At 55.1% G+C, this 14,923-nt stretch overlaps 2 protein-coding genes across 2 annotated transcripts; one reads left to right on the top strand and one right to left on the bottom strand.

The window, feature by feature from the left end:
* Positions 1 to 298: 298 nt before the first annotated feature.
* Positions 299 to 3,203, bottom strand: MYOC (myocilin). Its single transcript, XM_084211094.1, has 3 exons — positions 2,498 to 3,203; positions 1,941 to 2,060; positions 299 to 1,854 (listed from the first exon to the last, which is right to left on the bottom strand). The coding sequence occupies exons 1-3, from the start codon at positions 2,997 to 2,999 to the stop codon at positions 1,070 to 1,072; spliced, it is 1,407 nt and encodes a 468-aa protein (XP_084067220.1). The 5' UTR covers positions 3,000 to 3,203; the 3' UTR covers positions 299 to 1,069.
* A 168-nt stretch (positions 3,204 to 3,371) lies between these two features.
* VAMP4 (vesicle associated membrane protein 4) lies at positions 3,372 to 14,378 on the top strand. Its single transcript, XM_084211437.1, has 7 exons — positions 3,372 to 3,621; positions 4,892 to 4,938; positions 5,239 to 5,289; positions 11,615 to 11,715; positions 12,219 to 12,298; positions 12,481 to 12,532; positions 13,527 to 14,378. Exons 1-7 carry the CDS (start codon positions 3,556 to 3,558, stop codon positions 13,553 to 13,555), a joined length of 426 nt encoding a protein of 141 aa, XP_084067563.1. The 5' UTR covers positions 3,372 to 3,555; the 3' UTR covers positions 13,556 to 14,378.
* Positions 14,379 to 14,923: the final 545 nt, after the last annotated feature.

Here is a 14,923-nt window from a genome sequence, read left to right as displayed (position 1 = left end):
GTGTTGCTGTCAGAAGCTGCCTTCCAAAATGTGGCATTTTCCTACTCAAGGCCTTACTGCCCCTCCCACCAGCACCTCCAGCCTGTAGGTGCATCAAGAGGGGCACCAGCCCACCACACTCCTTGGAACACAGGCTTGGAAAGACGAGGTGTGAGGCAGCAGAGGTGCTGGGCAGTGTTTATTGGGCCAGGACCCTGTGCAGCCCCTGGGGAATGTGGTTGCTGCTGCCCTGGGTGCCAGAGGGGAAAAGAAGCCTCCTTCTAGAAGCCTTCTACAATAAACAGATATAACAACACGTTTTGGACTGCTTGGGGAGAGCTGCTGGCCTGGGATGGCCTGAGAAGCTGAAGCACATGGCTGGAAGGGCTGGGTACCGAGAGGCCACCCGGCTGCAGGGTGCTCTGCCAGCACTCCTCAGCCCTGCTCTCTTGGCTGCTTTTTTCCCTCAATAAAACAAGGCTTGTGCAATGTGTGTCAGTATTTTCTGTTGCTTTTGAGCCTACTCGATGATTTTTGGAGGTGGCTGAGCTCCAGGATGCCCTTGGGCATTGGGAATGTGAGATGCCAGTGGAGCTTGTGGGATCTCTGCGTGAGCGCTTTGCAGGGCTGGAGCTTGGAAACAACAAACCCTGACCCCACAGAGGGGATCGCTGCTCACAACTAGGGAAAAACGTTTATTTTAAGGCAGGGTCCTCCTGCACAGCCCTTCTACCACCTGCTCTGCCCAGCCCTCCCCATGCCTGAGCCCTCCCTGCTCCACATTCGGGGTGGCCAGGCTGGGTGCTCAGGGAGGTGCTGGAGCAGCTCAGGGATGGGTACTGCTGGGACCCATCCAAAACCCGCCGAGCCTGGTGAGAGGCATTTCCCCGGCTCTGCCAGGCTCTGGAGCAGTGCCTCGTCTCTCTCCGCTGCACTTGAGCGCAATGCGATGTGGCTGGGCAGCGTGTGGCCCCCAGCACCCCCCGAGGCTGTGGGAGGTGGCGCTCCCGGGGGAAAGGGGGAGGGAAGCGGCGTGCCAAGGCACGCACCAAGGTCCCGGGGGCTGAGCCGGCGCACCGCCAGCCTCGGCTCACGGCCGGGAGAGGCGGACGGGGTAGGTGACCATGTTGAAGCTGTCCCAGGCGAAGAGCTGCCGCTCGGCAGGGTTGTAGTCCAGCATGCTGAGGTAGCGGAAGCGGTTCTCGAAGGGGATGCTGAGGGCCCGGCTGGTGCCCGTGGCGGTGTCGTAGGCAAAGTTGATGGTGGCGTTGGGCGCCGAGTAGCTGCTGACGGTGTAGAGGGTGCCGCAGATGAGGAAGGAATTGGCCACCCCCCGCTTGCGGATGTTGGTCTCCCAGGTCCGACGGATCTCCAGCGTCTCGGGGTCCAGCTTGGAGAGGACGATGGCTCCCCGGGCCTTCTCAGTGCTGTAGATGACCCAGAGCCCCGTCTCATCCACCGCCAGGTCGATGTCGGTGTAGCCCCCCCAGGAGTAGGGGTACTGCCCATGGTAGCCGGCGCCGGGGATCTCTCTCTCGGCCGTGATGGTCTCTCCCCGCAGGTCGTAGCGGGCCACGGAGCGGGACTGGCGGGGCTGGAAGAAGAGCCCGCCGCGGTAGATGACGGCCCCCGTGCTCTCCAGGGGCCTCGGCAGGATGTGCACCTTGGCGGGGTAGCCCCGGGCCAGCTGCTCGGCCTCCTCGTACTGGAAGAGCTGGCGCACCTCGGTGCCCACGGTGTCCACACGCCAGGTGTTGTCCCGGGTGAAGGGCGGCACGGGCTCGGGGTCCTTCATCCACACGCCGTACTTGCCCGCGATGGAGTCCGCCCGGCCGAACACCACGGGCTCTCCCACCCACAGCAGCTGGCCGCAGCCTGCTCGGGGACAGGACGGGACACGGAGCGGTCACCGCCAGCCCCTCGTGAGCGGCGGGACGTGGGGCCGGCTCGGGTGCCCGTACCTGAGTCCTCCTTGCCCGGGCGGCCGAGCGCCGTCTCCTCCAGCAGCCGGGACACGGGAACCTCGCTCCTCTCCGACTGCAGCTCCTGGTAGCTCAGGGGCTGCGGCTCCCAGCGCGGCGCTGCAGCGGGGTCAGGCACACCGTGAGCGGGGCTGAGCCGACCCCCCTCACCGCCTGCCTGCTCCTGCCGCCCTCGGGGGGCTCCGTGCCGGGCTGCTGCCTCCCGAAACGCCGATGCCTTGGGCAGGAGCCCGGTGCCCCCTCCTTCGGCAGCGGGGCACATCTGTGACCGTTCTCTTTGGGGGACACGCCTAGCAGCCCAGATTAGCACGGTACCCTACATCCCCCCTCTGCTGCAGGGCAGGCGATGGGATAAGGCGGGGTGGGGAGGGAGATATGGGGCAATGGGCTGCGACCTCCCATCAAGGCTGAGCCCACCAGGGTCCCCAAGAGCGGGGGACAGCAGCGGGTGCAGAGCACGGGGGCTGCACAGGGAGCCGGCCAGAGGGGAGGAGCCGGCGGCAGGGACGCGCAGGGGTCCCGGCCCCGGCACTTACCCTTGGCGGGGGCACGCAGCGTGTCCCGGCCGGGCCCCTCTCTGCCGGGGGGGCAGCGGGCGGCCCGCAGCCGGGTGATCTCCTGGGCGCTGCTCTCCAGCCGCCTGCCCAGCTCCTCTTTCTCCCGCTCCAGCCGCCCCTTCTCCTCCTCCAGCCGGGACTTGGCCCGCAGCAGCTCGCCGTACGCAGCCTCCAGACGGGAGGCCGCGGCCACTTGCTGGGGGTCCCGTGCGCCCCCCGGCTCAGCTCCCCGCGGCCCCGAGCCCCCCGCTCCTCGCTCCCGGCTCTCCAGCCGACTCAGGCGGGCGGCGAGGGCGGCCAGCTCGGCGCGCAGCTCGGGCACGCCGCCGGCAGCCTCGGGGCAGGCGGCCTCCACGGGGCTGGCGACCGTGAAGGAGTAGGTGCAGTGCCCGGCGCTGTCATGGGCGCGGCGGAGGAAGGCGGTGTCCGCCCGGCCGCCCAGGGCCACGGAACCCCAAAGGAGCAGCCAGACCCCCAGCATGGCCCCGGCGCCGCCCCTCTGAGCGCGCCGGCCACCGGCGCCCGCATTTATAGAGCAAGAGGGTCGGGGCGGCGGGGGGCGGGCGAGCCGGAACCTTCCAGATGCCTGCGGGGGCACCGGCACTGCCCCGGCACCTCCCCGGGGCCGCTGGCCGAGGCCGTGTGCCAGGGGTGACGCCGGGGCGGGCGGGCCCGGAGCCGAACCCCACGGGGGACGCTCGGGGCTAGGGCCTGAACCGAACCCGCCGGCCTCGGCCCCGCCTCAGACCGGCCCTGCCCCGCCCCAGAACGGCCCCGCCTCCCTCCGGCTGGTCCCGCCCGGTTTCCCGGTTGTGTCCCCGCCCCGGCCCGCCCGCCATCGGTAGCTCGGCGCTCGGCCGGCGGGCGGAGCGGTCGATGTGACAGGGCTCTCCGGCACCGGCCATTTCCCGCCGGCCCGGCCCGGCCCGGCCCGCTGAGCGCGGGGGCGGCGGGTCCCGTCCTGGGCCTGCCCGGCGCTCCCTGCCCATCCCTCCAGACTCCTCTCCCCGGGCACAGACCTGCGGCACACACCGGCCATGCCTCCCAAATTCAAGCGGCACCTGAACGACGACGAGGTGACGGGCTCGGTGAAGAGCGAGCGGGTGAGTGCCTCTGCTGCGGGGCTGAGCGCGGGCTCGCCGGGCTCGGTGCCCACGGTAGGGCGCCTTGGCCGGGTCTCTGTGCCGCCGCAGCCCTCAGCCGCGGGGCCCAGCGGCCCGGAGCGCCGTGACAGCGCCGTTCGGCCGGTGAGGGGCTGTGCAAGCCAGCCCCGCTCCGTGTGTGTCACACCGGCCTCGGTACGGCTGTTTCGGGAACCTGTTGCGGCTCCTTCGGGCTGCATCCATGGCCAGGAGATGCCGGTGTGCTCCTGCCCTTCCGCAGAGCCTGGCGGGGACATGGCCTGGCTCTGCTGCCCTCGTTGGCTGAAGGAGCTGAGTGAAGTCACCTTGTGCTTTACGGCTGATTTTTTCTCCTGTCATCACGGTCCCCTCACTTTCAGGCTTTGAGTACAGTTCCCAGCAGTTGCCTGGTTTGGATGGGGTGGATTTAACCTGCTGGGGTTAGGCTGTGATAAAGCTCGCTTTAGGCTGTGGTCGGAAACACTGCTGCAGCTCCCGACAGCTGCCAGCGAGAGCAGGAGCCCGTGCTGCCACGAGCAGCCTGCTCCTCCCCTGAGGGAAGCACTGGCTGGAACTATTGCACGGTGTTGCAGGTTTCCTTGAGTTGAATGAGCAAATGTGCCAGGAGGGAAATGTAGGTGAGCTGCACCATCAGAGCATCAGGCTTGCAGGTGGGAGCCCAGATCTACACACGGGAAAACAGCAACTGGTGGTACCCCAAGGACCATCTGCTGGGTGCCTGGGCCCATAGCTTTAGGGTGTCACCTCCCCCTCCTGATTTATTTTGACCCTAAGCAGAAATGGTTTTGTCTGGAACATTCAGGCTTCTGTGGGATCGTGGGGTTCCCCTTAAAAATCAGGTTTTGGATCCTCTCATGGAGTGTAGTGGATCAGCAAAGGGGAGTCCTGGGGAGCCCTTTGGGGTGAAACAGAGGAGCTGCCAGACACCTCTGCCCTCCAGCTCAAGGAAGCCAATGTGTTCCCCTGTGGTCATCCCTCTTACACCTGCTGCTATCAGATGGTGCAGAAACCTCGTCCTTCACATCTGGAGTGGATCTGATTTCCCGTGTGGATGGGACAGCCCAGGGTGTCTGTGGGTGATCTGATGATTTTGGGTGCAGGGCTGGGGATTGTCCCATGAGCAGAGAGGACCTTCCTGCAGTCAGAGGATGCTGATTGCATCCTAAGAGCTGGAAATGTGGGTGTGAATTGGTGGTTGCTTATTAATGAAATGGTTTTTCTGTGTTTGCAGAGGAACCTCTTGGAGGAAGACTCGGATGAAGAAGAAGACTTTTTCTTGTGAGTTGGAATGCAGTGTCATACCTGCCTGCAGCTCTGAGACTGGGGGCTTGGGAATGAAAACCTTTGATTCCTTTGGGATGTTCTTCCAGAGCCTTGGCTTTCAGCATGAATTAATAGGTGTGACCTTTTGTAAGAGTGAGACGTCCCATGGATCCTAAGACGTGGGAGGGACAGATGGGAGTATGAAAACTATTTTCTGTGCGCAAGGCATTGTTTCTCTCCTCAGATCTTTTGGGTCTGGTTTAAAAACATGTTTTCATTGTACCTTCTGTCCTGATTGCTCTTTTCTGCCTGCAGGAGGGGGCCTTCTGGAACCAGGTTTGGACCCAGGAATGACAAGATCAGGCAGTAAGTTGTTGTTGTTTAGTGTCACAGAGATAATAATTTACTCTGGCACTGGGAGCTCCTGCTGCTGTCTTGTCAGAGTATTTCTGTACAGCTCCTCATATGAACATTCCTTGTGTCTTTGTTCTTCTAACTGACCTGTCCTACCCCACATGTCCACAGCTAAAGGAAGTCTTAGCTTTGATGCAGCCTGTCAAGAAATTGTGTGTTGACAGAGGCAAGGGGATAAGATAACATCACAGTAGCTTTTTGGAGTTTCTGAAGCCCTTGCTGTGTTCTGGTGGTGACCCGTTCCATGCTTTTGTGAGGCTTTTTCTACAGCATTAGTCCTGAATTTTAACCTTTCCTAGCATAATTTTTTTGATTTTTGAGGCTTTTTTTACCTCATCCTGTAACATGCTCCTTAATGTTTCAAGAAAGTAAGTGGTCAGGAACACAGCAGGACCATGGGTTTTGGGCAGCAGCTGGTGCTCTGGCATCCTCTTCTCCAGTAAAAACCTGATATAGGTCACCTGGAGATGAGCAGTGACTCACTGGGGTCAAAGCAGTTGGAAAACAGGAAACCATTACAGCTGGAGGAGGAGTGGGGCAAAAAGGAAGGAGTGAACACTCTGGATCCTTCTCCCATAGAGTCATTTCCTGGATGAAGCTTTTTCAGGGCTCCAGTTTTTCCTGTGAAGGATGTGGTGGTGGTACTTAATCAGAAGTGGGGGGGTAGTCACAGACCTCTGGTCTGTGTTGCCCTGTTCCTTTGCTGATATCTGTGGAGCCAGGACAGAGATCTGTGTGGGTACTGCTGCCTGGGCATTGTTCAGGCTGTTCATTGTTTGCAGCCTGTGTGTGGCTCTTGGTTAGGGATTTTTCCATGCCAGGAAGAAGGCAGCACAGCTCTGGGATGACTCATTGCCACCATCAGCATTAGGCTGTGCTTGTTGTCTTGAGGGGTGAAGGGCACTTGAGTTGCACAAGAGGCAGAGGACAGGTGACTGCACCCTGAGTTTTCAGGGCATCTCTGTTCCCCCCAGAGTGTGAGGATGCTGCTGGTAGAGAGGACCTGCTCTTTGGAGTAAGCTGGTGTGGATGGAGCTTCCCTTCTAGGGCATGATCTGGAAGGAATGACAAGGCTGAGAACTGGGTTTATGAGTGGGGTCTCACCTCCACAGAAAGGTAGAGATGGGGTAGTGTCCATCCCTTCAGCCTCCTCTGCTGGACAGCACCTGCAGTGTCTGCTGTGTTTCCTCTTGGTGGGAGAAAACAGGAGCTCTTCTCTTGTCTCAGCCTGGCAGAAGGGAGCAGTGGCTTAGGTAGAGGAGGACATGGCACCTATGAAAAAGAAGAAAAGTGAAAGGAGCATTTAGCCAGGGTCCGTAGATGTGATGTGACTAATGGCCCACACAGGAGGCTTGCCCATTGCCAGAGATTCCCTGGATACAGTGGGTGTGGCATGGAGTATGTCCCTTGGGCAACACCTATGGAGCATCTAGAGCATCTGCTACAAAACACAATTTATTTTCTGCTCTCATCAGCGTTGATTGCTTTGTTTAATAAGCACTTACACCATGCAATCATCACTTCTTGTCATGGAGATCACTGTGAAGCTTCTGATCAGTTCAGTCTTTGTGCTGTAAGGATCAGTGCCTGGTCTCATAGTGACTCAGTTTTCTTTGTTTCAACAAAGAAAGGGTTGAGTTGCTGCTGAAAAACTGTAAAGAAAAGACATTTTAAGGAGGAATTTGAGCATTTGGAGAGCTAAGGCATAGCTGGGCAAAGCTGGAGAGGCCATGGCAGTGTGGGGCTGGAGGAACGAGGTGTGAAGATGGGCGTAAAAGGAAACTGGGTGGAGGATTGGGTAGAGGAAAAAATGATGGGGTTATGGGAGCAAAGGTGTGGAACATGTTCAATGTGAGGGGCAAGACTGGAAAGTTTTCCTCGTTGTCCTTGGCAGGAAAGGGGGGTGGATTGGGTCAGGGTGGAGTTTGGCAGCAAAGATCCTCAAGGCTGGCTCAGCTGTGAGGAACACTGCAGACCTTGTAGGGGAAAGAGGTGAGTGACAGGCAGCAGCAGTGACAGGAGTAAGTGTCAGTCCCCTTCAAGCTGAGCTTTGTCCTGATGTGTCTGGAGGCTGCTTGGTTGGGGTGGACTCCTCTGGTAGTTGAGAAGCCACATGGGGTCCCTTTGAGGCCTCCCATGCCCAGGGTGGGCTGGAGCTGAAACACAGCTTTTCAAGGGCTTTTATCCTTTTCCCCAAAGGCACAAAGAACAGGTAAGAGAGAGCTGTTCTCCTTTCTCTGCCTTTGCTTTGAGGCTTTGGAAGAAGTGCTGAATGTGTGCATGAGAGTCTTTTCAAGGAAAGCTGGGATTTTCATCTTCCAGCTGGATTTCTTTATTTTGGAAAAGGAGCTTCCCATCACAGACCATCTTTTCAAAAATTCTGCTAAAATCAGCCCCTTTTCTGCACTGCTTGACTCACTTTACTGCTGATGTTTGTGCTTTCAGGGAACTGTGCCACTGGGTTCTTGTTCATGCTGCTGCTGAGGCTCAGCACAGTGCTGGGGTTCCCCAGGAGCCTCTTGGTCTCTGTGAATCCCCCATGGTGCAGCTTTGGGGGGTCAGCATTGCCAGCCCCAGTGGCTCTGGCTGGCTGCAGGCCCTGAGCAGAGGGAAGGTTTGGGGAATGGTTTGAACTCTTGAGGCAAGAGTTGATTGCAGCTTCTCAGGGCTCATTGCAGGTTGTGCAGTGAACCCCAACCACAGTCCAGGCTTTCATCTGAAGCTGATAGCAAGGCCATGCTGACAGGTATCATTGTTGGATATAATCCTTTCAGTGACTGAAAGGCCTTAGGGAGGCACAGGCTGCTGTTTTCCTCCCAGCTGGGACTGAACAGCACCTTCAATCCACGGCTTTGTGGCGGGGTTCAGCACTGTTGCCCCGTTGTTGGGAGCAGCAGGGCGCTTTGCAGAAAGCTGGGGAGTGCTGTGCAGCCTCCTGCCTCTGTACCCTCCATCTGCCTTGGCTCTTCCTGCTGTTCCCTCTTCCCTGGGTGGCTGCCACAACCAGGGGTGTTTGGGTGGAATGTGCACCAAAATACACACTGTTAATATCACTGGGGTGGAAAACTGGAGTGTGGTGCTGGCTGCAAACAGCCAGCTGGGAGACAAGCAGCGGCCTCGGGCAGCACACCCCATGGTGTGTGCACACTGTTTACAGTGTCTGGAGAATGCAGCACTGTTGTTAGCCCAGCACCATGACCAGCCCAGGCAGGTTTTGAGTACCTAAGCCAGGGTAGCCAAAATGGAAAGGCTTATTCCTCCCACTCTGGAACAGCAGAGCACAAGAAGAGAGGAGTCTAAAGCAAACTGAGTGCCACTGAATCTCGTTGCTTTGATGGTGTACACTTGCTGTCCTTGTTAAAAGCAACAGACTTGCAGTAATTAGGAAGAAAGAAGGTCGTGAGAGACATATGTCATGTTTTTGTCTTGCTCCCTTTCCTGGCAGGTATTTATTCCACTTTATTTCTTTTGGAAATCTGGCAGGAATAAAGCACATGAAGTGTATGTGTCAAAAGCCTGTAGCTCCTCAACAGGAAATACGCTTTGTATTAGAGGACTCATTCCCTCTTGCCAAATAAAACAAGAAAATATTTTCTTCTTGATGTGACTTGAGTTTCCTACCTCAAGCATGCCAGACTAGTGGGATTTTTTGAATTTGTTCTGAAGCTGCTGGGCTAATACATAGGCTGAGCATTTTTCAGCCCCCTCCTGGTGAGGCAGCAGTGAAGGATGGGAGAGAGCAGAAAGAAAGGGCTGGCTTGAGGTCTGGTTAAGGTGCTGTGTGGAGGTCTGAATTTCCTTGGCTTGGCCTCTTCCTTCCTGTTCTTTGCTTTGTTGTTTTGTTGTTTTTTTTCCCCAAATGGCCAACTGTGCTACCCAAATGCCTTTGTGTTCCTTAGGAGTCACCTCGATATTTGTGGGAGTTTATAAGCCTTGATTTCTTTGTGCCTCCATTCTTCATCTGTGAAATGTTTTGTTCTCTTGGGGACAGCTGACAGCTTGCCCAGGGTTTGGGCAGGTAACAAGGGCCCTTAGCATTTTGCCAGCAGCTCAAGTGAGAAGAGGCAGGATGCTGAGAAGCAGCTTGGGCAGTAAGGGTCTGTGCTCCATAGGGTCTGTGCTGCTGTTAACCACCACAGCAGCTTAAAGTTACCTGCCTGTTTTGCCCCCAGCACTTTGGGGTGTCCCAGGACTGCAGCAGCCCCTCAGGGCTCTGACCTGCACTGGCAGGGGCACAGGTGGTGCTGCATTGCTCTGCAAGTTCCTAGATGCACTGTAACCTTGTGTGCTCCCACTTGTTAGTTGTACCAGGATAACTCGGTGACAAATCTCTTGTGGGAGGAAATCTCTCTATTTTGAAGCCAGAAAATGATTTTAGAAACATTTACATAGTGCAAATGTAGACTTCTGCGTGCGAAGCCGATGTTTGAGGCTTGCAGGTTTTGCCAAGTTGGCTCATCTGGGGTAGCAGATGTTGGTGCTTTTCCTCTCGCCCCAAGCTGTAGCTGCATTGCTGGCAGCTCCAAGCTGGGACTTGTGCCAAGGTAAGGAAAGCCCCTTGCAGAACATGCCTGTTGTCATCCAGTGCCCAGGGATGGGCCCTGGGGCTGTGTGTCCTGTGTGGGGTGCACACTTGGCCCCACTGCTGTGTGTTTCCTGTCCGCATCCTCAGTGCCACCTTCTGAGCTTTGCCAACAGCTCTGCCACTCGCCTCGGGCTTTGTAAAGCAAACAGGGCATCAGAGCAGGCTCCTGGGCACGGGGCAGCTGCTGCTGAGAGGTCTTTGGGGATTGTCTGTGCTCTTCCCTTCCAGATAAGGAGCTCCTGGCAGTGTGGAAGGCAGGAGCTGTCACATGGTGTAGGAGGGTTCAGAGAAATGCTGCTCCCACAGACTCTGTGATGCAGCAGAGAAGGCAGCTTCCTTTCTTATGCAGTCCTAAATAAAGCAAATTTTTACATGTGCTGCTAGAGTCCAGCATGTGCCTTATCACAGCTGTTGACTCAGAAATTTCAGAGGGGTTGCCTGGCTCTTCTAGCTCTGGAAGCCACAGTGCAGTGGTGCTGAGGAGCTTGATCTGAAAGGCTAAGATGGGAAACCCCTTCATATTTAGAGATGTGGAACTCTTTCTGGAGCTTTCTGGGGAGGAAAATGCCTTTTAATGACTATTGTCCCCTGTATTTGGAACAGTAAGTAAATGTGAGCGAGTGTTGTGAGCACTATTGCTGGTTGCAGCTGCTTCTCACCAGCACAGGTGTCTGCTTGGTGAGAGGCACGAGCTGGTAGGAGAAATAGGTCAGTGTGAACCTGTGTCTCTAATTAATCAATTAATTAGGGGCATGGTGGCAAGGACAGAGCCCTGTTTCTGGTTTGCAGTGCCCCATTGATGGGCCTTGAGTCTGTGTTGGCTCCAGTTTCATGGGCCTTGGGGGAGGATACGCTGTTTCTCTCTGGAGCTATTTCTGTTTGTTGCCTCCAAGATCCTGCTGTTGCCCTTGCCTTTCTGGGAACGGTATGTCTCAAACAATGTAATATCCCCCAGGCCTCAAGAAAATCCTCATTTCTATCTCCAGGAAAACAAACGTGTATTAGCTCCAAAATACAAACCAGAATGGAGCAGTACTTTTCCACCAGGAAAATTTTTCTCTCTTGCCAGTGTATTTTTTTTTTCTGGAGTGAATAAATGCATTTTTAATAACCCTACGGGTGTGATTTAGGCTGCTGTTCACTGAAGGCTACCCACAGAGTTGCATAACCTAGGGGAAGATGAATTACAACGTGGTTTAGTTCATATCAGCCATTTCTTTTCTATCCTCTCGATGCCCCTGGCAGAGTGTATTTAATTTAGTAACTCAGTTCCTGGAGGAGGGAACTGATTTAATTTCACCCCAAGTTGTTGAGCGAAGGTGTGATGTGGAGGTCTATGAAATGTAGAAAGATAAGGTATGGTTTTTATACTTCTTATTTCCCCTTTGTGAGCTCTTCTGTAGCAGAGGTGTCCAACAGCAATTAGTGCCTTTTCATACTGCATTTGTGTGTTAAAGGTTCTGCTGGCTTCCCAGTGCTCTCTCTGAGCCCCTTGTGTTCCCAGTCCTTCCTGGGAGTGCTGGAGATCCACCCCATGCCATGCCATGCCACGCCTCTGGCTTTCTCTGCATCCCATCCACCTCTTTCCACTGTTGTGCCCTTTCATTTTTGTGGGTGAGCTCTCAGATCCCACCAGGCTGGGCAGCTCTGGTGCTCACTTCTGCCTCTCACGCTGCCTTTGCCCTGCCCCAGTGTCCAGAACCAGGTGGATGAAGTCATCGATGTCATGCAGGAGAACATCACCAAGGTGATCGAAAGGGGCGAGCGGCTGGACGACCTGCAGGATAAATCAGGTGTGATGTCAAACTCTGCTGGCCTGCTTCCCTGGCTGCTGGGCCAGGTTCACCTGCTTCTGTTCTGAAAGCACCTCATGTCACACCTGGGCTTACATTTCTGTCCTTCCTGAGAGTGGTGTTGCTCAGCCTTGGGCTGCAGATCTGACTTCTTGCTGACTCTCTCCACCTTCACCTGCTGCTCTGTGCAGAGGCATTAGTTCGGAGGTGCCTGGGTGCTGGGATCTAGTTGGTCCTTCAAGCAGAGGTAGTTTGGTCTGTCTTCTGGCACTGGCCACTGGCTTGCAGAGCATGTTCCTGTCCTCAGAGCAGCCAGTGCAGAGGGAGCACAGTGGGACTTGTGTGCTCTGGGGAAGGGCGTCACATCGACCCAGCTGTGGCTTTGGTGAATCATGCTGTGGTTGGGTCTTTTACTGCATAGAACTTAATGGAGTTAGAAGAGGTGAGTGGGTGCTGTGGCAGTGTGTGCACCACTGAACTGACTCTTTTCTTTCCTTTAATAGACAGTTTATCAGACAATGCTGCAGCTTTTAGCAAAAGAGCCAAGCATCTCCGGAGACAGATGTGGTGGCGAGACTGTAAGGTGAGCAAGAAGGGGAACAGGCAGGGCTGGGGTTGTGGAAGGGTGCTGACCTGCCTGCCCCAGGAGGCAGTGGAGCAGCTCTGCTTCCCAGCTGAAAGCATGCTGGGAGCAAAGGGCTCCTTTCAGGTGGAAGCAGCTGCCCCTGGCTCCCTGTGTAAGGTGCCTGTGTGCTCCTCTTGCAGATGAAGGCGATCATAGCGATGGTGGTGGTCATTCTCCTGCTCGTGATCATTGGTGAGTAGCTCCAGCCATGTCTGCCACAGACATCTTGGTGGCCCTCCAAGCTGGGAGCGACACCTTGGTGCTGTTGTCCCTGAGGGACAGCACCTGAGCCACCCCATGGACTCCACTCTGCCTTAAGTCACCATAAAGGGTGCCTGCAGAGCATTCTGTGCTCCTTTTCCACACAGAGGAGCAGGCTGCAACCAAGTCCTGCTGACTGTGACCAGAGAAAGCCAGCAGTGCCCTGCCAACCTTGTACTGACCCAGGGCTGGCACTGACTGATCCCAAGGTGGGTGGGAGTACATGAAAAGTTTCAGGCTAGAGCAATGTCTTTCAGAAACATCTCTACATGCATCAGGCATCTTGCAATGAGCATGTTGTGTACAAATGCTCTTCCCCAAAGTTGATGTGCTGCTTAATTTCCATTGAGTAGCTGTTGTGGCTTTGCCATTGGTCCCTTCCCATGCTCTCTGCCTTTCCTGGCACACCCAGCGCAGAGATGTCACTGCTTTTTCTACCAAACAGCTCAGAATGACCAGAGCATGTTTCTTCCAGGGAGAAATAATTGATCCCTCTGCTGCAGAATGACATGCTGCAGGGATCCAGGCAGTCCAGCATGCCATGCAGCTTTTCTCTGCCACTGGGTCTGGAGGGTTTTCCTCCCACTGAAGTGTCCAGGGGCAGCTCTGTAACTGTTCTCGTTCCTTCAGCAAAGCCCTTGTTGTCCTTCTAACACACAGCCTGCAGTGGGAGAGGCAAAGCAGGCAGCAGGGTTGAGAGAGAGACTGATGGAAAATCCCATCTGGTTTAGTTTTGGGAAGCTGGAAGGAGATGAAGGTAGCAGGATATGTTGTCTAGCATGTGTGCAGACAGCAGATTGCTTTAGCTGAGGGTTGGGAACACACTTCTGCTCGCAGCTGCTGGGCTTGTCACTGCAGAAATGGGGGGACTCCCCCCTGACAGGGGTGGGTGTGTGCTGAGACCTTCTTTCTTTGTGTTTTGCAGTGCCCATAGTCCTGAAGTACCGTTCCTGACAGGGCGGCTGGAGGCTTTGGTGGAGCTGCCTCTGGGATAACCTATCTGCTGTGTAATTTAAGTGAGATATCTGTATATAGCCTGGAAGTTGTTTTTTCTCCTGGGAGCAGGAGGTGGTGGCAAGCAGCCAGTTCTAAGGGAGTGTTTGAAGAACTACCAAACAACCCTTTTCCAGCCAAGTACCTGTCCTACTGTCAGACTTTTTTTATAACACAAGATTCAGATCCCAGACCACCTGTTTTGTGGAATTCTGGGTCTCTGGTTTGGAGCTGGCTACTTGCCCCTGAAGTCTATCTGTATATATGGTTGAGTTGTAATATTAATAATAATTATTATAATAATAATAATAATATGGTTTGAGCAGCTCCCTGCTGCCTGCTGTGGAAGGCAGAGGGGATTCTGTCTTTGAATCAGAGAAAAGGAAGAGATAAATGTCTGAAGGGAAATAATACCATTATAGGGAACTGATTCTTTGGAGGACAACTGTAAGGGTGTTGTTTTTCTCTTGTTCAAAAAAAAAAAAAAGAGAAGAGAAAAAGTGGAATTAGGTTTTACAATCCAGAAGACTTTCTGGTCCTGCCATGGGAATGCACAAGCTCAGTGTTTTCAGTATTGCTGCTTACAGCTGTGACTAAAGACATTCCATAAACCTATTTTTGACTGTACACTTGGAGTTTTTGCACGTCTTCATAAAGTTTTGGAGGACGCTCAGGACTCTCTGAGGCTGGAAGTCCCTGTTTTTGTGTGTTCTTAACCAAAAGTAAAAAAATGTGTGCAAAACGCAGCAAGCAGCACAATTATATAAAGACACAGCTGGGGAACAATTCTCCTGACACCATCCACAGTGAAGAAACCCAGTTCATATTCAGAGCCCTTCACTGTGATGTGGTGGTCGTGGTCCTGAATGGCAGCCAATTTTACTTCCTTGTGATCCAGTGGGGTGGGGTTTGTTCCCAGACATGGGCACTGGGGTGCTCTAGGGACCCCTGTGCTGGAATGAACAGGACTGAGCTCCTCTATGCATGGGTGGGACTGTGGTGTTTTGGCTGTTTCCAGCCTTGGTGTCACCAGAAGTGCTGCTGGCATTTCTCTCAACCCTTTATTTTTGGGAGCCTTCTCCTTTCCAGCCCTGGGCCTGGCACTTCAGCTGAGCCAAGCTCTTCTGGTTCTCTTTTTGGTCTTTTCTGATGAGAGCAGTGCTGTCCTGCTAAGCATGTGTTTGAAATGATACTGGAGAGGGGAAATGGTGCCCCAGAGAATTTCCAGTGTCATGTCCCAGCTTCCTCCTCTGAGCCTGCCCCCAGGACCTTGCACAGTTTCCATCTGAGTGCTGCCCCATGCAGAGAAGGGGATTAGGAGTGAGCAGG

Source organism: Fringilla coelebs (genome assembly GCF_963513975.1).
Source record: "Fringilla coelebs genome assembly, chromosome: 9".
Taxonomy (NCBI): Eukaryota; Metazoa; Chordata; class Aves; order Passeriformes; family Fringillidae; genus Fringilla; species Fringilla coelebs.
Note: the sequence above shows the minus strand (reverse complement) of the source record. Positions and strands in the feature narration are given on the sequence as shown.